Below are 24,200 nucleotides of genomic sequence, written 5' to 3'. Positions count from 1 at the left end.
TAAAATAATATGAGACGCTGCAGATTTCCAATAGCTTTGCTTCCTGATATACCAGGTCAGCTGGAAGTGCTGACATTTCCCTGGCACTGCTGAATGTCCCCTGCCCTCAGCAGGCTGTGGTTTCGTCTTTGTCCTTCTCTCTGTCTCTGAACGTCTCTATCTCTCTCTCTCTCTCTCAGCTGGAGGCTCAGCCCAACACACACCCCAACCCAGGAGTCAGCTGATCGCAGGCGGCAGCGCTTGCGCATTGACCGCTCCTGCTGCTTTCTCTCTCTCGCTGTCTGTGTATCCTGCATTCTGACAGTGCGAGCTGCGGGCTTTGCGGCATTTTCAAGCCAATAGTGAGGTTGCCTTGAGAAACACTGGGACAGCCGAGCGGCTCGGTGACTTGTCTCCCCTTCTCCCTCCTCCTCCTCCTCCTCGGGGCTGATCAGCTGCTGGGGCTTCGTCGTTGAAGATGGTTTGCGGCGGATTCACCTGTTCCAAGAACTCGCTGTGTATCCTGAACCTGCTGTACATTGTGAGTAACCGAGACACCCAGCCTTGTGTCTGTGAGAGAGGGCACCACACAGAAAGACATATGGCAGCATTCTCGCTGGGTTTCGAGCGAAACGGATGATAATATCATTTCTCTGCCGCAATATAATTCTTCTTCTGCTCCTTTTAATTTGCGGTTAATGACAATTTTAAAGCGCTTTTGTCTTCGGTGTATTTCTTACAGGGGAAATTGTTCGGTGATCCTGTTTTCGCTTGTCTGTTGCGTTCAAGTCTTACACTATCACTCTGGGTTACGATTTTTGATTTCTTTTTGCTTTGTTGTCCATGTGGTTTTCGGAAAAAAAAATCCACTATTTCTGTACCCCGCCCCCCGCCCAGTGAAGGTACAGGACGTGTTGTGTACTTAAACGATTCCTGGCAATGCTTTTGCATGAACAGTCAAATATTCGGGAAGCTGTGAGCTTGGGCGTGTACACGTATCATTTAGCACTGGTGGTTATGTACCTGCAAATATTAACCTCTTGTGGAAGATTTCGTCATTTTGTTTCAAGTGTATTGCAGAAAGGATGAAAATTTTAGGCTGCAGTTCATCGTACGGGTTTCAGACAGCTAGCAAAATGATACAGTTGGAGAACAGAAGTAGCGCCATGTCTCACACCATCAACGGTGGTCTTTTTTTAATGAATAATACGATCAAAAATCGTACCGCCTGATTTTGGCACCACATCCTCAATGATCGGAGTGACCTACATTTCCTAAAAAACAATTCAGCCAAATGTCACATGGTTCAGGCGCAGTTTGTAATTGTGTGTGAAACAATTGGTTCGCTACAGTCTTGAAATTTCTGTATGAAATCTGGTATATTGTCATGATCTTATGCGCAACGAAAGTAGTTTTTGTTTTGTTTTTCGCAGCGAGCCCGGTCAATTCATACGTTGGTTTCAGTAGGTGATATTCATACCAGAGTTATTATTCACAGAGAACAGAATTTCCAGTTGCTTGCTGAGACTCGTATAGTGGTCATATGGCTTTATTTCTATACCTAAGTTTGAACTTCTGTAAAAAAGAAATTTAATTTGTAATTAATGTTGAATAATTGGTAATCATTTTCTATCATGTCATTAGAAGCATGCTGAACTACAATTTTTAGCTATAGGATATTGAAAATTGTGTAAGAAAATGGTTCAGGCTGCATATTAAGCTGTTTATATGAATATTCAAAAGGACTTTTAAAGTAAAAGATTAACATCTGCATTGATATTTACATTACTTTTCTTCAGGAAAGGGGCAGTTAAATTGTGCAATTCTTGCAAAGGCTTCAGTTACTGTAATTCTGAAGAAAGATAGGAAATCAGTTTTTGGAAAGTGTCACATCCTTTTGACTTCCTTGTCTGCAGCTTGTTTACAGATTTCTGCTTTGTTTCCCCTCTCATTGAGCAAAAGACCCACATCTGAAAGTAACTGGTTTTAAAGTTGTCATGGAAACAGTGCACACAGCTATTCAGTTGGAAAGTGATGATTGTAAAATGGAAGCAAGCCAACTATTGAATTTTTGAAATGGCAAGTGGCAAAATTAAATCAATTAACTGAATTGCAGTCAAATTCACACAAACATGGTATGAAATGTTTAGGATGTAGATGGCAATTCTGGTAAAGGTACAAAATTGATAGGCCCTGTACCTTGCTTTTTAAGACTTTCGGGGTAGACAGAAGTGAACATTTGTAATACATTCAAAAGGGAAAGACAGTAACCGTGAGAATTTGTAATAAATTCAATGTGAGTCATCTCAGTGAAGCACTAGGGCTAGGCTAATTCAGAGCATGAGTGAACAATCAGACATTAGAGCTGGAGACCAGTACAAAAAGGAACAGTGTTGTCATGGCAGAAGGACAAATACTGAAGCAAGCTGAGTAATTAGAGGCACTGAATGAATTAACATTGGTAAAATAAGCAAGGCTGGTAAATGCCCTGGGTAATTACCCTCCAAGAGATTCCAAACACTATCCAAAATTGAAAAGAGAATTTCCCCGAAGATGATTAGAAAACCAGAGAGGGCAATCTAGGCAAACAAGTGTTTTTACGTCTCAGATTCCGGTCGTAGATAATTGCTGCTCAGGAAAATGAATAGGGATGTATATTGTAGGGGCAATATATATGGAATGATGATTTGTTAATCTTGAACTACAACCGTAGATACTGAGGAAAGGTCAGAAATGTATTGCCAGGGACAGATAGGAACTCATCAGCAATTATTCATGTAGAGCTAAATGACATGGAGAGAAATACACTGATGGCATATACAACCACATGAAGGATAGTTCACAACATGCTGGACAATACAAACTTTTTTTGACTGGCATAATTCCATGCATAGGAAATAAGGAAGGTTCACAGGAAAATTGAGGCTTGGTGGCAGGATATGAGCACAATCATTTATTTTCATGAATACCTCAATTCTTCCGAGAATAAGGACATATAGAGGGAAGCAGGGGTGGAGATACAAGTAACCCATGAAACGATAAAAGCTAATGGGAGCACTGAAGTTTAAATAATCATATAAGGTGGAGAGTATTAAATGCAAAATACTGTGGATGATGGAAATCTGAAATAGAAAATACTGGAAAGCTCAGCAGGTCTATCAGCATTTGTGGAAAGAAAGAGTTTGTTTTCAAGTCAAAAGATAAGTCTGCAGTAAAGAAAAAAAGTGTTGAAGCTAAGCATAACAGTTTTTAAAAAAAAACATTCGCTTCCATCATAGTGAAAGGGTCGTCCGAAAATAGGCTCAATACGGAGGCTGAGCTCAAAATACACCAAGTAAAGTCTGGAAATTTTTCTGTGACATGCAGCAATTTGACTTCCTGAAGGAATGTAAGCATCATCTACAGGAGTATAGACTGATACAAAACAGCCATTTAGTATCTCTAGAGATAACACACTATGGAGCTGGAAGAACACAGCAGGCCAGGCAGCATCAGAGGAGCAGGAATGTTGACATTTCAGGTTGGGACCCTTCAGAAAGAAGAAGGGTCCCGACGAGAAATGTCAACTTTCCTGCTGTGTTCTTCTAGCTCCATGCTGTGTTATCTCTGATTCCAGTATCTGCAGTTCTTGCTATCTCAGTAGCTCTGCTATAATCTGAATTTCTGTAAACTTGATTCCCAGCAACACACTTGTTGGTGTATACAATCTTTGAGGTGTTGTGATGTAATTACTACAGAATTGTAGGTTTGTGTGAAGTTGTTTACCAAAAAATAAAAGTACATGAGGAAGATTGTGAATAAATAAGAAGTTATAAGCACTAAAAGAAAAAGAAAGACATGTTCAAGGTTAAAAGTGGCAATCTGGGAGTTGTTTTACTGTATGAAGTATATCATTTCCTCAACAGTAAATTTCAGCATGGGTCACTGAATTAGAGCTCCAGACCAAGAATTCTTGCTGATGTTTTTATTTTCCTGCTCAGCCAGGTGGACGTTCATGTGATGCAAGTTAGGTGCACATTGGACCTGATGTTTGTTTCTCAACACAACTAAAGAGTTGTGCTTATTTCAAAAAATCATTTTGTGGCCCAGTGTTGATCTTGTAATCGTATTTTACCATAATTTGCTAAACACCAAGGCTACGCAATTTAATATATTGGAAAATGTTTTAATGAATAATGATGCAGGGCAGTTTTAGCAGCCAAAATATAGAGCATTTGCAAACAGAGTGGGACATTTTAACGCAACAAAGAAATTATATTTCATGGTTTGAATACACTGTACATTGTATAGCTCATTGTAAAGATTAGTACAGGAACATGTTTCAGGATTAGACTTCAAGTTATTGATTATATGTTACAGAAAAACATTCACAAGTTATAATCAATGCTTTCATGACTGGAAAAAATGAAGGAGTGGTTACACTAATTCCACTTTTTTTTAAATCGACCTGTTCAGAGATGTTATTACACACCACTGGAGCAGGTGGAACTTGGGCCTCCTGGTCCAGGGGGCCAGGGACACTACCACTGTGCCACAGAGCCCCTTATTATTTCCACACTTTTAATTTAACCTATTTTTCTAATCAGCCTGTTCAGAGATGTTACTACACACCTCTGGGCGAGTGGGACTGGAAATTGGGCCTCTTAGTTTGGGGGTGGGGGCACTACCACTGAACCACAGACCCCCTTATTATTTCCACTAAAGTTTGTATTGCAATAATAAACAGGTGTATATCATTTTGTAAAAATTCTTCAGAGGCCTTGAAATGTTCCTAATTCTAAAGTAGTTTAGAGCCCTTGCTTGTTTACTTTGAGTGTCTTTTTAATGGTGCAATTGCAAAGTTGAGATGGCTACAAGTAAGAAATGAAGTGAGGCATGTCATTTTAATAATGGTTTAATAATCAATTGTTTGTCAGAGACTAAGTGCCAGGCAGAGTTACAACATTGTGTACATTTAGCATAATGAGTTCTTAAAGGTGAACTTTCTTAAAGGCAACGTACACATACATCATTTGTGCTTGTGAAGCCCTATTACTGTGTGGGGTAGATTTTCTTACAGTTTATAGAGGGATTCTGCATTGAAAAAAGAAATGAAAAGCTCGCATTTATATAGTGCTTTTTCCTGACATCTCAAAGTCCATTACAGCCAATGAAGTATTTTTTTTGAGAGGTTGGTTATTGCCATAATGTAGGAAACATGGCAGTTAACTTACGCTCAGTTATCTGACAGACAGCAATGTGATAATGACTATATCATCTTTGTTAGTATGATGGTGGTTGAAAGATAAGATTGGCTTGGTCACCAGGGAAAACTCTCCTGCTGTTCCTCAAACTTGTGCTACAGGGTTTTGTGAATTTGCCTGAGTGGGTAAATGGGACCTCAGTGTAACACTTAATCTGAAAGATGCATCCTTGGCTCCATGATACTCCACTGGAGTGTTGGCTTTGATTTTGAGCACCAATTGAACTTAAAATCTTGTGATTAAGACACAAGTGATTCACAGATTGATCCACAACTGAGATGAAAGAAAAAGCCAATTATTTTTGATGGAGGAACATATGATATTGTCGCACCAAGCTTAGCAACAAACTAACCTTCTGTCAATGTAATCAATAATAAATTCAACCATAATTCAAAACTTAATCCTGAAATACACATTACTGTGCTAATGTTCACAATGGGCTATGATTTATTTATGATTTAAAATACAACTTCTGTATTGCTTAAATTGTCCCCACCAACTGCAAAAATCAACAATGGTATGCTGAAAGGTGATTCTGTTAGAATGAGATGGCTAACCAGGGAAATAAATTAAACTGTATGTTTGGAGTAATTAAAGGGGTGTATAGTAATTTCAGCTGCAATATTGAAAGCTCAGCTTATTCATGAAATGGAGACTATATTACCAGTTTTATGCATACTTGCTGCACAGGTTTTATACGGCAGCTATGTAATTGAATGCATTCTGGGCCACAAAACACATTACCCACTCAATGTGTCTCATCTTGTGGTGCTCAGTTGTAGGGCCCAGAAATCTGAAGCGCAGTACACCTTCTTAGTATGGCAAAAATAATAGTCAGCTTCATCTGAATTAACTTCAAGAAATATGTTTCAAGTAAAAAAATGTGCTGATTTATAAAAGCGTTTCTAGTAGGATACATTGGAAAATAAAAATTGAAAGAGGCGATGTGTCCTGGTTTTCATTTATCCCTGGCTTACTCCTCCTCTTTCCTGAAGGCAGTGACTCATCTCAAAAAAACATGATTCATTAATGATAAGTCTCAGCAAGCTACTCAACCACTTTGAAGCTTAACCAATCACCAGGTGTGCAGTTCCAGCAAGAATTGCCGAATAGTGATCTAAAGTGAGAATTTTAGCCATGTTTCATCTCTCAACTTAACAACAATATATTTTATTTATACAATACCTTTAATGAAATGAAATGCCCAATTTCACAGGAGGTATCTCAGAATTGTGGAGTTGGAAGTCATCAGAGAGATGGGGAGGTACAAGACTTGAATGGATTTGAATATGAGGATGAGAATTTAAGTCAGGATGTTGCTCGACTAGGAACCATTCAAACATGGGGCTGGTAGGGAATGGGACTTGCTAAGAGTTCAGACATGGGCAACTGAGTTCTAAGCGACTACAAGTTCACATAGTAGAATGTGGGAAGCCTTCCATGTGTAAGTTGGAATAGTCAAGCCTAGAGATAACAAAGGTTCGGATGATGGTTTCAGCAGCAGTTGAGCTGCGGTGGGTGAAGCTGACTGGTGTTATGGGGATGGAAATAGATGGTCTTAGGGAATGGCATAAAGAGAGATTGTAGGTTTATTTCAGGATTCAATATGACACCAACATTGTGAAGAGACTGACTTATCTCAGACTGTTGCCAGGGAGAAGGATGGAGTTAGTAGTTGGGCACTACAGTTTGGAGCAGGGACTGAAAACACTGGCCTCTGCCTTTGCAATATTTAGTTGGAGGAAATTTCTGCTGAACCATATTGGATATCAGAGAAGCTGTCTGATAATTCTGCAATAGTGGTTGAGTTGAGAAAGTTGGTGATGAGCTAGTTATTATCAGCATGCGTATGAAAACTAATGCTCTGGCTTTGAATCATATCAGTACGAAGAAATTTCTCAATGAGACGTTGGGGGGGTGGGGGGAGTAGTGTGGAGAAAAGATTGCTCCTTGCACACACCAGAGATAATATTTCAGGAAGAGAAAGAGAAATCATTTGAAGTAATTATTTGGCTATGATTATGCAGCTAGATTAGAAAGAACTTCAGACCTTTTGAGGCCCATTTTTTTTTTTTTGTCTACTGTTGTCCTGACTGGGAGTAGCCACTTGGTACAGACTTAAGACTTCACAGTAAGAATGGCTGGGATGCACACATAGAAGTAAGGAACTAATTTGAAAGAGTATTGGTGAGATCAATGTGGGAAAGGGTAGACAAGGGATCCTGTTTGGAGAATGCAGGGAAATGCCAGGGTCATGATCTGTGGATTATTACCTGAGCCATGTCCAAATTAGTGCACAGATAAATAAATCAGGAAAATGCCAGAAGGAATGTGAGAAATAATGGTTTCATTTTATGGAACAGAAGCAACAACACTGGAAGAAGAAGAAGGATCTGTACTTTCAGTTGAACAAAGTTGGGACTAAGGTCCTAATGGAATGGTGTTAAGTAGGCAGCCACAAGGACTTTAGGAAGTACAGGGAAGGGCTCTGGTGGAAAAATTAATGTAGATAAATAGTTCTAAAGCAAATGGAGCAGAGGGAGAAGGAGTGTAGGGATAATGAACAAGGAATAGCAGGAATTCCTTTAATGGTCACCTGCAAGAATCTTTGGGGCTCCAGTTATTCATTGTATTAATCAAGGACCTGGATGATTACAATGGAAGTCTCCTATCCAAATTTGCTGCCGACATAATAGCCATCATTGCAAACAATGTAGATCAAACAATTTCTGAAGAAGTATTGGTAAATTTAAGTGAATGAGCAAAGCTGAAAGGACTGAATACCAGTGTTGAGGTCTTTCACAGGAGTTAGATTAGATGTTAAAAAAAAGAACAGAATGGGATTTTAAATATTGAAAAGATAAAGTCACAAGCCCAAAGAGAAATGGTGATTCCTGGTATGTAGATTGTGAAAATACAATTAAGCAATGGAGAAGATATCCAAAGGTCATTGAAACACTGGCCATTAAGATGGAGTGTAATGTAGTACAAAGGGACAGAAATCATGTTTCAGCTATACAAAAATCTCAGTCAAGTTACAAAAAGTTTTGGTATTCTGTCATTCACTGTGGGTGTTTCTGGCTGGGGTTGCACTTATTGTCCACGCCTAGCTGCCTCAGCATTTCTGCTACTTTCTGATTTTTTTTGCCTCAATCAGGTTTTTTGTCTTTCCCACAACAGTGTAATCTCTCTAAGCAGCAATGAATGGCATTTTCTGTGACTATGACTATGGTTCTTTGTCTTGGTCTTTTCATCCATTTTGAATGCTCTGCTGTCTTTGATTGACAGTACTTTCCCATCATGTAGCTTCTTGGAAGTGTTTTTAGTTACTTTCACTCCGAGGTTGTTATCAGTGCATCTCTTTACCTTTATCTAGGCTTCTTTACCTATCCCGGTGCAGTCACCTCTTGGCTTGCAAGTATCCTTCTATTCCTCCTCATCTGCAGGGTGCACATCTGGTTGAAATTGCATGATTGTGAAAACATTTTAAGCTTTAGTTTTTGAAAAGTGTAGTTGTTTGGACAGATCTACCAATTAGTGGATGCATCCTATTTGCATATAATTAAAAGTTATTAGATTCGCAGTATATTCAGCATGACTGCATTGAGTCCAATCATGGGCAGGAATGGTGAAATACAGTTTAACCAATAATTAAGTAATGGAATGTTGTGTAAATTAAATCAATTTTTTTTCAAATCTCACTCCAATCTAACCATTGGGCTTATTTGGACTAGCTTACAAAAGGCACATAGGTTTAGAGACAGCCTTGTTTTTCTATTGATTACAGAGTGCAGTGCCGTACTTTGCCATGGACAATGAGGTGGAATGATATAATGTGAAAAGTTGTACATGCATTTCTCTTGGCCACTGGTGAGGTTTAGTATGTAAATACTAACTGCTAAGAAAAAGAAATGGACAGTTTTTAAGGTTATTTTGTTAAGTTAGAGTGTCCTGAATATTTACCAAATTAGGGCATAGGTCTTTTTATCATGCTTGAACAGGAGTGGAAGTTGAGGGCTTAAAATTAACAGATTAAATAAGATTAAAAGCGATAATTTGGTAAGCGTGGAAAAAGTTGATTTATATGTACGAGAAAAGGGCATAGGGAAAGTTTGCAATATAAGCAAAATTGGAAGAAGTGTTTAAGAGTGAAAGATATTCCTTGTGGTAAGGAAGAAAAGAAATACCACCTGAATTATCATTTGGAGAAGTTTGAGGAACATTTTACAGTTGAGAAGAACATGTACAAAAGTGCATAAGCAGAGCAAAACTTATTTCTCTATAATTGCCTTTAGCATGAAAAGACATCCTGCAGCCCTTCAAGGAACAACAGGGGGGATAAAAGGGACATCAAACCAATGAAAAAGCTATTGGAGATGTTCTGAGGCTTTATGAAAAGCATGGGTTACGACGGATGTCGTGAAAGAAAGAGGTGGAGTAGTTTGAGACAAATTCCAGAAGGTGAACGCAAAGCATATGAAGACACTGCTGCCGCAAGTGCAGCAAAGAGGAACCGTGGTCAAGACCAGTGACTAATTTTTAGAAAAAGAAATCCAAAAAGAACTTTCCAGGATATACTATTACGTCAGATTTATAGACATTTTCCCATATAAACATAGTGTAATTAATTTTACCAAAACCATGTAAAACAGTAATTATACGTTATAATTCTTGGCAAGTTACTGTATAGTACTAAGCACTACATTGTTATTTGAGTCCTCAGTCTGTGGATAAATTATAACATCATGTTGCTTGGTACCTTTTGTACTTCATCTCCCATAGCAAACAAGATAACAATGACCTCTTTTTATTGTGTCAAAGCAAGACTGCTGTAAATAGTCTTAGTAATGCTTTGAGGGAAACAATGATTATTTCTACATCAATGGGAATGGGGATTTTTTTTTCTGTGTTAAAACCTTCCACTTAGATTTTGCTTTGATATTAAGCTTCTTTATACATGTTGTTACTAAATAAAGCACTTCATCAATGACTCCTCCTTCGAGAATTTAAAATATTTATTTGCCACTCATTCCATTATAAACAATGATACTAATCAATTCTTGAAATTTTTAGATCAGTCGGTAGCAAGTAAGGCTAAATATCAGTTAAAATATATTATTAAAAGTCATAACCATGTGCATGTATTGGATATTTACGTACATGTGAAGTCTGTTAAATGGATAGGAACTAAGTTGTACATTGGACTTCCAAATTAGCCTTGGAATTGAGTTTTCCCTTTTTTTTAAAAAAAGAAGAATAATTTAATCCATAGTTTAAGAAGATCTATAAGCGATTAGAAATGGTTAATTTAACACAGAAAAAATGTACATATTTCTTGAAGCCAATTTCTGTTTGATAATTCAGCATTGAAGAAATTGCCATTTGGGATAGTAATGAGAATGCATGACAATATGCATATGTGATCAGCTGAAAAATCATAAAGGATTATAAAATGTCTTGTTGGAAGAGTCAAGAGTGTGATGTAAGAAAAAATGTAATTTGTTAGATACAAAGTGAGTTGATAGGAAGGAAACTGAGTTGAAGTGAATTCTGTTACCTGGATTGAGGGAGGTTTGGACATGTCCTAAATTGGATCCCCGTTTGCTGTCAATGTGTAGAGATGTTAGTACATAATCTTAAATTGCTAATGCTAGAAAAGTAAAATATTTGTGCGCAAGTTAGTATATTGTTCTTGAAATATGGAAGGTAATGTAAATAAGTGTGAGGTAATGCATTATGGAAAGAAAGACTACAAATATGACTATATACTTAATAAAAAATACTAAAAGGTGTGGATCAACAGACTGATGGGTTCAAATACATAATTCCCTGAAATTGCAAATGCAGATAGAGCTTGCAGATAAAGACCAGTAGAATTTAAATGGTCTAAATTTAAAGGTAGAAGAGTAAAGGTGATTGTAGACAGACTGTGGTTAATGTGTAGGGCACTGTGCAGGACATAACATTAGGAAACGCATAATAAAATAATTAAGACTATTCAACATAGAATTTCCAAGATGATGTCCAAGTGGGGAAACTAGTTGGGAATGAGACTTTAGCTACCAGAACTATTTCCATCGGAACAGATTAAGGTAAGTTTTAATACAACGCTCTAGAAATTTTTCAGTAGTTTTGATGGTGAATAGGGAAAGAATTTTTTCTCCTGTTGGGAGTTGGGCAAGAGAATACCATAATAAAATGCTGATAGGCAGGGGAGGGAATAGAACGTTTATTAGTGTCATTAGAAACCAGAGAATGCTTTGCCACACAAACTGGTTGAAGCAGAAATAGTTGCATCATTTGAGGGGAGGTTTGGAACAACATTTGAATCCAAATTTAATGTTGGGAAGGGAGATTAGTTTTGGATTGTTCCAGCAAAGATCTAACATAAACACAATGGGCTCTAAAAGATTACTGTTAACCTATAGGTACTTTTAATTAATCTGTGTTACGACACACCTCTGGAACAGCTGAAATGTAACTTGGGGATTCTGACAAGAGCTGGGGACACTACCACTGAGCTACAAGAGCCTATACTGTTAGCTTTTGATTATAACTTTATTGGATTAATGTGTTAAAGGTTGCTGTCTGTAATTCTGAACTTACGCCTTTCTTTTTACAGCTGGTGAGCCTGTTGCTGATTGGAATTGCAGCATGGGGTAAAACCTTTGGACTTGTTACAAGCTTCTCTGTTGTCGCAGGAGTGATTGGAGTTGGAATCTTTCTTTTCTTCATTGCTTTGATTGGATTATTGGGAGCCATTAAGCATCACCAAGTGTTACTATTTTTTGTATCCTTTGACAGAAAATAATTGTTTAATATTTCCTCTGATATTTAAACTGGGTTCAAAAAAGTTTTAATGATTGAAAGCAATGTTTATTAAGTACAGTGTAAATAGAAATGAACTCCTGAAAATACATCATTCAATTTATGTAATGATTATGTGCAAAAGATATCCACGAAAGCATGAGCTAACAGGACTTAGCATTGATATATTGGGTCATTGGATGATGTAGGGAGTTAGGTACTTCTTTAATCTTTCGTAACTTTGTTCAAGTATACAACTGAGGCCACATACTGGATGTAGGATTCTTTCATATATTGAGTTTGCAATTTGATCCTGCTCATAAGTGGGACCCACAGTTCAAAAGTTCACCTAATTGGTAATTTAACTTATGGCAAAACTAGATTTTTGTGAATTTTGATGAATCACATGGTCTGATGTCTGTACAAAAGAAGATAAGTCTAGAGTGAGCATATGAAGAGAGAGGTGCTAGATGCTGGACAAAAAAAAAAACTGTATTTGATAACCTTTTATGTACAGAACTTTATTTAGATTATTTGAAGGAAGAATGTTGCAGTGCATAAGGAATTGAAGAGCCTTACTTGGAATAAGCAGTTTTTGGTATATCTGAGATAGCCACAACCCAGAGATACTCCACAACAGCAGCTTAATATGTAGGTGGTAATATTAAAGCACATGATGATAAAGTTTTTTTTTTAATAAACCACAGAATTATCCATGCGATAACCCACAGGCCACAGAACATCTTTGCAGGAGTTCCCCAGATTAGGGTCACAGGCTCAACCATCTGCAGCTGCTTCATCACTGACTTTCCCTCCATCATAAGGTCAGAAGTGGGCATATTTGCTGATAGTTGTACAGTGTTCAGCACCATTTGCTATTCCTCAGAAACTAAAGCAGCCCATGTACATATGCAGCATGACCTGACAACATTCAGGCTTGGGCTGATAAGTGGCAAGTAACATTCATGGCAGACAAGTGCCAGGTGTGATCACCTGCAACAAGAGAGAATCTAACCATCACCCTTCGATGGTCAATGATGTTACCATCACTGAACTCCCCATTATCAACATCCTGGGATTACCATTGTCCAGAAATTGAAATGGACCTGCCGTATAAATACCATAGCGATAAGAGCAGGTCAAAGGCTATGAATTTTGCAGTGACTACCTCAGTTTCTGACTTCACAAAGCTTGTACTTCATCTACAGGACACAAGTCAGGAATGTGATGGAATACTCTCCACTCAATGGAGATTGTGGAATATTTCTGGGCTGTGCTGTCTGCACATACACAGCTTATGAAATTGTCTGCTCCTTTATTATAAGTAAGGCTTTTCAACTCATTAAAAACCTTTATTTATATTCTCCAAATGAATTACTGTAGATAAAAGATTATTAAGTAGCTCCCTAGTGTACTGTCTCAGCCATCTTTCTTCACGTTATTATTATCTACTTGCTGATGTTAGAGTAACTCCTCAATACCATCTAGAACAAAGCAGCCCACATGATTGACACCCTAGCTAGCACCATCACTCTCTCCACCACCAGTGCACTTTGACAGAAGTGTGTACCATGTACAAGATGCTCTGTGACAACGCCCAATGGCTCCTACTTTACAAACCCATGATCTCTACAACAAGGGCAGCAGATACATTGGAGAACCACCATTTGTAAGTTCCCCTCCAATCCACACACCATCCTGACTTGAAACAATATTTCCATTCTTTCAGTGTCACTGGGGCAAAATCCTGGAGCTCTCTCCCTAAAAGCACTTTGGCTGTACTGATATGACATGGACTTAATTGTTCAAGAAAGCAACTGGTCACCACCTCCTTAACGGCATGTAGGGATGGAAATAAATGCCAATCCAGCCAGCCTTGGCCACATCCTATGAATTAATTGACCACAATTTAGTTCACAGTTGCACTGCTAATGAGGTGGATGAGATTCGAATTGGAGTAAACCTTTCTTTATAGATATATATGTATGTCCAGCAACTAGACATGAGCAAACTGCATTAGACATTAGAATCATACCTCACTATTCTGACAGTCATACCATTAATATAAATGTATTTTGGTTCATTTATTAAAGTGGTCAATTGCCTCTGTTGTGTACTGCTGTCCAGAATAAAAGAGATGTTTGCCAGCCTCTTTTAACGAGCTCAAAATAATCCATTTAATAGAAACAAAGCTTATTCTTAAAGTGGATAGTCAGCACTGGTTAACACCAGGCAAAGATGAGTTGCCTGCTGGGGGTGGAGGGGTGTGTTATTGTTTGTTAATGGCCTGATTAACTACAAATCTCACCTTATTAATACGTAGTTTCCTATTCTACAACACATCCCGAGAAAAGTAGACATTCACAATTCTGAACATGGAAGTCAGAGCAGATTCCCGGTGATGCCAGCTCACTGCTTGATCTAGTGAACCTCCATGTTGTAGACTATTCTCTTAGCTCTTTGCACTGGAGTGGAGAAGGTTATTGACCTTCTTATGTAGCTGTGCGTTCCTCCCGATGGCTGAGTTTTCACTCACCCAGATAGCATAATCTTGGCCTCCTCTGATCCTGGAGCTTGCTGCTTCCGTGCCAGCTTGCCCACCAAGACCTCCTGGTCCCTGCTGCGAAAAGGTTAGGCGCCAATCTTCCCTTGCCTGCCATATCTGGGGCAAATCTCATGAATGGTGCATGACAGCTCTGGACTAACATTGCTTGTCTGGGTGCACAGTGACCTTTTTAGAGATGGCGCTAGTGCCTGCAATGCTAATCTATTCCAGGATATCACAACAGTGACATATTTGTTCTTGGTATGGTTAGTAGTAGAATGAGGCTCAAATGATAAACATGCCATAGTGGAGGGGTAGATAATTAATGAAGTGAATTTGTTTAAAATGTAGCAAGAGAACCTGCTGGACCTCGGAGAGAACCCTCCATGAAAATTGATAAAACAGATAATTAGCCAAAAAAATGGTAAGATTCAGCCCCAATTGCCAAGGGTCATGATAAAAACAATCCTGGATTTTGTATCAATAAAGTTGAATTGCAGACAGCTATCGACTAGTAGTGGAATTTCAGGTCTGTTTACAATTACCTATATTTGAACATGGTCACAGTCCAGCTATTCAGGTTTTACAAGGTATTCATAAATACTTGGAATCTGAATTGGTTCCCAGGAACAACTTCTAAGAAATGCATTTCATGAGTGACTTCAATTTCTGGGTGCATTCCTTACTGACTTCTCATGTCTGTAAAACAGGAATTCTAAGTTCAGAGATGATAGCAATTCTACCATTAGCGTAGTGGCAACATAATAGTTTTGTTTAAAAGTCAGGTTTCTTAGTAACTAAGGCCACAAACTCCATCTCATCTCTGAAATCTTTGCTTTGCTGCTTTCTCCAAAATCAGTTGATTTTTCTGCATACAGCAGGTGTCTTACAATATACATTAAACAGTTGACCTCACTCCTGATGCAGCCCTGTTAATCCCGGAAAAGTTTCATACCATTCCATACCTTCCAATATTTCCACATAGTCCTTAAATAAAAATACATTTTCCCAACAGTTATGTTATCAATAGGTACCAGTTTCCCATGGGTACACATACACAAGCTGGTTTTTACCCGGTGGGCAGAGACTGACCATTTTGTAGTTGAATACTATTTTGAATACAGAAAACTACAGCAGTATCCCACTCTCCACATAAGATATTTTGGATTAATTTGAAATATTTGAAGGGTATGTCTTGAGCGGTATCTTCAATGCCTTGATATCCGGGCAAACCTTTGCCGTACACTCAGGATAACAAACATAAATATATTTGACATATTTTGATAAATATAGTTATCTGTGGATCCACATTGCTTTCTCTTCTTCTGAGGATCACAGCTTCCTGGCCCATTTTATGGTTAAATTATAAAGTGAATTTATTGAGAAATGATGAACATGCAACGTAATATTTACAATAAAGTGATATTACGTCATTGGAGGGAAACAAAATACAGCGAGTTTTATTAAACTAATGTTATTTTGAATGTAACACTTTATTTTCTTGCATCTCTCACTACTGCAGAAATTGAACTAGTCCGGCTTAACTCTTGAAATTTCAAAACAGATTCTCTCAATTTCCCTGAAACCTAACTATGGCATATATCGTGCATATTCGCCAGCAGTGTTTGAGTTTAAATAACTGATTAAAAATAAATTGGCTATCCTACACCCACAAAACAAATGTACTTTTGTGTATGGACAGAAGCATAACATTGCAGTTGCTGGAAGGGTAAAATATTCACACAGTAAATACTTGGTTGATTATGATTGATTCTCCTCCTGTATATCCATGTGAAATGGAACATGGAAGTAAATTATTTATCTCATTAAAACTACTTGTGTAATTAATGTAAAGAAAGTCCTACCAAGCCAAAACAAGATATGAAATGTCGTTAATGCTGCACGTCCTTCCATCATGGATTATGTGCTGCTGTTTTGCAACATGTACACTCTGTTTCAATAAATGAGACAGAAAAAAACAGGAGATTATATTGATTCAAATGGTGGGAATACTTTGATTAGACCTCCTGCATTCTGTCTGGACCCAATATTGAAATATAGAAAATAGGAGCAAAGGTAGGCCATTCAGCCCATCAGGTCTCTTTCACCATTCAATATAATCATGGCTGATCTTTTATCTTGATGCCAGGGCATGTAGTGGCATGGTGGTACTGTTTCTGGGCTAGTAACCCAGGGCTGCAGATTAATGTCCTGGGTACATGGAATTCAGTAAAAATCAGGAATTAAAAGCTGGCCTAATGGTGACCATGTAGCCATTGCCAATTGTCGTGCAAACTATCTGGTTCACCTGTGTCCTTTAGGGAAGGAAATATGTAGTCTCTACCAGGTCTGACCTACATGTGACTCCAGACCCACATTAATGTGGTTGACTTTAAGTGCCTCTTGAAATGGCCCAGCAAACCACTCAAGTCAAGGGCAGTCAGGTGTAGGCAGCTAATGCTGGTCTAGACAGCAACACCCACATCCCATTACTAAACGTGACAAAAAAACTCATGCTTCCTCCACAAATTCCTGTAGTGTCTAGAAATCAATTTATTAAATATATTCAGTGACTTGCCTGAATGAGGTAGAGCACTTTCAGGTTCACAGTCCTCTGGATGAAGAAATTTAACTTCATCTCCCCTTGAAATGGCCTATCTCAAATCCTAAGACCATGACACCTCATTCTATATCCCTCCCCCAGCCATGAGAAACATCCCTATATCTTGTTTGTCCAAACCTGTCAGAATTTTATGTTTCAGTGAGATCGCCTTTCATTCTTCTAAACTCCAGTGAATACAGAGCTAGTTAACCCATTATCCTCAAATGAGATTCTGCTATTCCAAGAATCAGTTGTGGTCTCACCAAGGCCATACACAGCTGCAATTAGACATCTTTGTTACTTTGTTCAAACCCTCTTACAATGAAGCTAGTGTATTTAGCCTTTCGAACTTCTTGCTGCAACTGATTGTTTGGTTTCAGTGACTGGGGTAAAAGGACACAAAGGTTCTTTTCTTTTTAAAAGTCAACATTTCCCAATCTATCATCATTTAATTAATATTCTGCCACTGTGTTCTTCTTACAACTTTACACTCATCCACATTATACTGCACATTGTGAATACCTGAGGCTCAAGCATTGCTCCCTACAATATTCCACTAGCCACTACCTTCCTATCTGAAAATGACTGTTTATTCCTACTGTCTGTTTCCTGGCTGCTTACCGGTTCTCAATCCATGCTACTATATTATCCCATGTGTTTTCATTTTGCTCACAAATCTCTTCTGTGGGACTTTGTTAAACGCTTTATGAAAATCGAAATGCAGTACATCCACACACTCTCCCTCATCTATTCTACTGTTAATGTCTTCATAAAACTCTTGTTAGGTTTGTTAAAAATGATTTCCCTTTTATAAATCCATGTTAAATTTGTGTAATTCTATTATGTTTTCTGTTTGAAAATTGACCTTGTACTACGAGGTTTGGACTGCTCTCTCTGCTCATTTTTGTTCCCATATTTTGTTTGCAACCTTTTCCATTTGTATAAAATATCAATAATTTGAGCTAAAATTTGATAGAGCCTAGTCCATTTCAGTTCACTCCTTATGCCCGCTTTAGTGAGCTCTGGAATATACAATGTATAAGTGGGTTTAGCTGACAATGATTCTAATGGATCTGGTTTCGAACATTTCTAGCCTGGCAGAAGCACGTTGAAGCTCCAGTTCAATGTAAAGTGCAGGTGGGCATGTCAGGAGTAGCACAGGCACACCTAAAAATGAGCTGCCAACCTAGATAAGCTACCAAACAGGTATACTTGCATGAGAAACAGAGTAAGCATCAAGTGATAGATAGATCTAAGTGATCCCAGAAACATCAGATTGGATCAAAGCTCTGCAGTCCTGCCACATCCAGTCATGAATGGTGGTGAACAACTAAGTAACTCACTGGAGGAGGAGACTCCACAAATATTCCCATCCATGATGTAAGAGCCCAACACTGTGCATAAGATATGGCTGAACCAGCAATCTTCAGCCAGAAGTGCCAAGTGGATAATCCATCTCGGCCTTCTCCAGTGGTCCCCAGCATTACAGATACCAGTCTTCAGCCAATTTGACCTACTCCATATGATTTCAAGAAATGGTTGGAGACACTGGATACTGCAAAGGCTACGGGCCCTGACAACGTTCTGGCAATAGTACTGAAGACTTGTGCTGCAGAACTTGCCACTTCCCTAGCCAAGCTGTTCCAGTACAGTTACAACACTGGTATCTACCCAACAATGTGGAAAATTGCCCAAGTTTGTCCTATACATAAAAATCATGAAAATTCCAACCCAGCTAATTACCGCCCCATTAGTCTCCTCTCGATCATCAGTAAAGTGATAGAAGGTGTCATCAACAGTGCTATCAAGCAGCACCTGCTCGGCGACGTCCAGTTTGAATTCTGCCAGAACCCTGATTTCATTATAGCCTTTGTTCAAACATGGACAAAAGAGGTGAATTCCAGAGATGAGGTGAGATTGGGAGCCCTAGAAAAACTGGAATCAGTGGGTATTGGGGCAAAGGCTGTGCTGGTTGGAGTCATTTCTGACACAAAAGAAGATGATTGTCATTGTTGGAAGTCAATCATCTCAGCTCCAGGACATCCTCTGCAGGAGTTCCTTAGGGTAGTGTCCCCAGATCAACCATCCGCAGCTGCTTCATCAATGACCTTCCCTCCATCAGAACATCAGAAGTGGGGATGATCACACAATATTCAGCACCATTCATAACTCCTCAGAAACTGAAGCAGTCTATGTTTAAATGCAAGAAACTCTGGACAATATCCAGGTTTGGGCTGACAAGTGGCAAGTAACATTTGCACCACAAAAATGCCAGGCAATGACCATATCCAGTAAGAAAGTGTCTAACCACCACCCCTTTACATTTTAATGCTGTTAGCACCACTGAATCCCTTGCTATCAACATCTTGGGGGTTACCATTGACCAGAAATACAGCTGGACTCACCACATAAATACAGTGGCTACAAGATCAGGTCAGAGGCTGGGAATATTGCAGTGGCTAGCGCACCTCTTCTCTCCCCAAAGTCTGTCAACCATCTACAAGGCATGAGTCAGAAGTGTGATGGAATGTTCCCCTCTTGTCTCAGGGTGCAGGTCCAACAACATTCAAGAAGCTTGACACCACCCAGGATAAATCAAACTGCTTGATTGGCACCACATTCCTCCACCATAACGCTCAGTCACAGTGTGTACTATCTACAAGGTGCACTGCAGAAATTTACCAAAGATCCTTAGACAGCATCTTTCAAAAGCCCACGACCACTTCCACCTGGAAGGACAGGGGCAGTAGATTCCCCTCCAAACCATCACCATCTTGACTTGAAAATATATTGCCATTCCTTCACTGTCACTGGGTTAAAATTCTGAAATTCCTTGCTAATGGTTGTGGGTCAACCTACAGTGCATGACTACAGTGGTTCGAGAAGGCAGCTCACCACTACCTTCTCGAGGGCAATTAGAGATGGGCAATGCATGCTAGCCCAGCCAGCAATGCCTACATCCCATGAGTGAATAAATAAATAGTCAAGATGTGCACACGAGATGGGATAAGTCAGTTTCCAGCCATGTGGGCAAATAAGTGATTCCTGTTCTTTTCTTGAGCTATTAGATTGAGGCCAGTAATATGCCGTGAGATTGTGGAATTTGCATTGTTTTCACCAGTGCGTAGGCAAACAACAGTATGAGGAAGATTGTAAATAATTAATCATTGATACTAAAGCTTGAGCAAGTATCTGCAGGGAACATAATGACGCATCGCTTGCATAATTTAATATTGCCTTGCTTAGCTGCAGATGACAGCTGCAGTTTGGATATAGTTGAAGAATTGGTTAGCCTTTGTTGTCTGGTCTACTGTACTATTTTTAATGAATGTAGTAAAGGCAATTGAAGTAAAATTGATTTGTTTAAAAAAGATAAACTCTATATACTCGCATATTGTGCTTGTTATTTTGATCCATTTGTAGAATTTTGCTTGTCTTTACTAAAGCAAAGCTAAGCATTTATTTATTTCATATGTATTACTTTAACCACTCTCATTCCTTTTAACACCTAATCTTGAGCTACTTTCCAGCATTTTCGTACAAACTAGGGCTTTTGCTCAGGATTTGAAATGTCTGATTTTTTTTTTTTGTTTTGCTTTGTTTGAATAGGGGAAGCAAGGATTAGCTGATTGAGATTGTAGTTTGAATTACTTGGCTAAAACATTGGATTAAATTTGAATGATTCAAAATATAGAAAATTAAAATTTTAGTAATATAGTTATAACTATGCGCCAGATACAAAGACATAAAGAATCGAAGAATCATGACTTCTATACAAATACCAATTTGTTGTTGTTCCTTACTGCACTGAAAAATAAATGATACAAACTCAGCTCTATCATTATTACTGCCTTGGGATTGGTGGTGTTGGATGCCCTTTAAGTGATCTTAAGCCCTGTATCTACTAGTGTAACCCAGCCACGTAGCAGTGGCCATTTTATGAAATATACTAAATTTGTTTTTTGCACATGTATTATTTCATTCTCTTTTGACTAATCTCATGTTTTCAGAGATGCAAGGTAAAAGTCTCAATAGTCCCCGAGGACCAGAGAGCTGCTGTCTCATCACTAGAGAAAGATGACTGGTGGTGGTTTAACCTGAGTGTCACCATGCATCAAGTGAAGGGAGAGGTTGAGAAAGAGGGGTCTTTATGGTTATTCTAAGCCGGTATGGGAGTTTAACCCACGAGGCTAAATGTGAATTGCAAAACTGAAATTAAAGTGGAAATACAGAGCAGTTTAAGGATCCGACTTCCTTTGTTTAAGTGGTAGAACTTGTCTTCACAAAATTATGTAACATAAAGAACTCTCCATGTTTTTCCCATACCAGTAGGACACTACATTTGGCTTAAATAAGATTAATTTATTCATTTATGCTGTGCTTGAAGGTAGGTCCTTTGCTCACTGTCAACTGATAGTTTCTTTGGCAATCCACCACTGAAACTGACAATGCCCACCATTATCAGGGGTAGGTTAAGGAGGTAGGTCCCAAGTCTACCTCAGCCTGTAAGGGAATCAAACTTGCACTGTTAGCATTATCTGTAACCACCCAGTTGCCAAAAATGTTAACCAGCTCCCTCTTAAATATAATATATTCTGTCCTTCATATTTTAAAAATCTCAGCAGTGTCCTTCCCAGCTTTATCTTAACAAGAAAATATACTCACTGTCTCAGCCTTCCCTCTTCTTTTCTCCTTCCCCTTTCTCAACCTATCAGCTTTTCTAACTCTGACCTGTTCACGCAGAAATGGGAATTAAAGACATTTCCAAATAATAGGCATGTGTTTTCTGATTGCTAAGAGATTAAATGAAAATTGGTGCTGCTTCTAGTCCTGCAGCAGGAATTTGATATGTGAATGACCTTGTTGAAATTAGACAAAATTTCATGCTTTACTAAAACAATCATAGATTGATTACAATGTAGGAGGCCATTTTGCCTGTTGTGTCTACTTTAGTTGTTTGTGAGAACAGTAGAACTAGTCTCACTCTCCTCCCTGTATACCCACAAACCTTGCAAGATTTTTATTTTTAGCTGCTTATCCAATTTCCTATTGTAATCCCTGATTGAAAGTTGAAACCTATTTCCGAACCTAACAACTCAACAAATAAAAGTAATTTCATGTTCAAAATTATTGATTAAATGGCAAAAAAACCCGAGAAACTTGCCAAGTTGGTTGATTTTTGAAAAGGGCAAACAATTCTAATTTGGTGATTGCACATCATTGTATGCTATAAGACCAATAAAAGATGAATATTTTCTTCCTTGACTGCTGACTGTTAGTATATGATCATTTTGTTTTTGGTGTTTGTAGTCCAGTTCTCCATCTCCTGTGCAAGCCTTGCACTGAATGAGAATCAACAGGTGAGATAATTCTCCATTATTTTGTAAATTCAGAAGTGCTTTTCCATTTCGCCTTTGACTTGATTTGAACAAACTTATTTTTCCTTCTGCTTTGTTGCTGATTTGATGCATTGGATTTACCAACAAGCATTTTAGGAGGTTGAGCTTCTCAGTTCTGAATATAAATCACAATCACTGAAAGGCTTTATAACTTCAGTAATAGTCAAGGCTAGAATCATGTGATAGGTCAAATGAGCTAAATGTTTCCCCATTGGACAAGGCAATGGGCAGGAAGGGCGTTGCTTATGGCCTAACAGCTTTGGCCCTCATAATTTTTTTTGGTCCTTATGGAAAAGTGAGTTTTCTTGGTCTTTTTTCAAGAATGCATTAGAAGTAGTAAATCCGAGATGGTTGCATCTAACTTTGCTAAAAGGAGTCGAAGTTGAAGTTATTTGTCTTGCATTCATCAGGATTAGAATGTGAAACAACAGACTTGATAAAATAGGACACCATGGTATGGAAAGAGGGTGCTAACTGGTTCGGCCGATATTGGCTTGGAGATGCAACAAAAACAGTTAATTGCTAATCTTAATTTTCAGACCGGACAGCTCATTGGTTAGGGTGCTGCCATGAGAATGCAGCAGAGTTTGGCAATTTCTAAAATTGTCTCTGTCTCTTACCCCCACCTTTTTTTGTATAAAATCCCAATGAAAGAGATGTAATGTATGCATTCATTACTTTAGCCTATTTAAAACCAGATTCTGTCTGTTAATATATATAGCTTCTAACATGCACAAATGCATCACAAAGGAGTGTCCAACTGAGAAGCTGTTTCTGATAGTTCATATCCTATCCATATTGCAGCATGAGCTCTAATGCTTTCTACTTGTTGCCTATTGGTTACTGACGCCTAAGTCATCCTTCCCTGGACTACACTGTACCAATTTTTACACCTTCAACTGCTACTGATTTTATGTTCTGTTTCCTATTACGTTTCTTTGGATAGCTTCTTTTTCAGTACTGATTCCTTGGATGTAGCTTTCTCTCTCCATTTGTCCCTGAACTTTTCATCCCATGATTCATGTATTTTATTCTCAATGCTCTCACTCCTGTTCTGTTATAACAGAATTGATAGTGCACACTGCTGTAACAGCTGATAGAAATATGTACCTCTGCCGGACCCTTCGGTCATGATCGCTGGTTCACAGTTGTCTTTTAATTCATTGGCCTATTATTTCCCACTGTAAAGCCTCCAGCACTACACCCACTGATGCTCCGCCTTTGATTAATTTATTGCCCACTACAGACTGCAGATTTAGTTCATTAATGCTGCAAGCTATCGCACCCTGCCTGCAATTTTATTGAAGCACAGTACATCAGACTTCAACTTTGGACCCAATTGCATTGTTTTATCCATGGCCTCTGTTTAACACCAGAAAGGAAAGGTAGGATTGGAATAAGATGATATTAGAGGAGCTTTTGGTTGATGCATTAAATTGAAGTTCTGACTACCTATTTTGTCATAATTTCTGAAGTTTCTTTGTGGCATCCTGACACTATATAAATGCAAGACAACAAGGTGCAGAGCTGAATGAACACAGCAGGCCAAGCAGCATCAGAGGAGCAGGAAGGCTGACGTTTCGGGCCTAGACCCTTCTTCAGAAAAGGGTCTGAAGAAGGGTCTA

At 38.6% G+C, this 24,200-nt stretch overlaps 1 protein-coding gene across 1 annotated transcript in view; it reads left to right on the top strand.

Annotated features, from left to right (window-relative positions):
- Nucleotides 1-218: 218 nt before the first annotated feature.
- The window catches only part of tspan13a (tetraspanin 13a), a 33,149-nt gene continuing 9,167 nt past the window's right edge, over nucleotides 219-24,200 (top strand). Inside the window, exons 1-4 of the mRNA XM_048615731.1 lie at nucleotides 219-520; nucleotides 11,845-12,012; nucleotides 22,456-22,536; nucleotides 22,675-22,687. Coding sequence (XP_048471688.1) covers nucleotides 458-520; nucleotides 11,845-12,012; nucleotides 22,456-22,536; nucleotides 22,675-22,687 — 325 coding nt within the window. The 5' untranslated portion in view covers nucleotides 219-457. The remainder of the gene's footprint in view (nucleotides 521-11,844; nucleotides 12,013-22,455; nucleotides 22,537-22,674; nucleotides 22,688-24,200) is intronic.

Source organism: Rhincodon typus, chromosome 2 (assembly GCF_021869965.1).
Source record: "Rhincodon typus isolate 14 chromosome 2, sRhiTyp1.1, whole genome shotgun sequence".
Lineage (NCBI taxonomy): Eukaryota > Metazoa > Chordata > Chondrichthyes > Orectolobiformes > Rhincodontidae > Rhincodon > Rhincodon typus.
The sequence above is the reverse complement of the archived record's forward strand: the minus strand, read 5'-3'. Positions and strand labels throughout refer to the sequence as shown.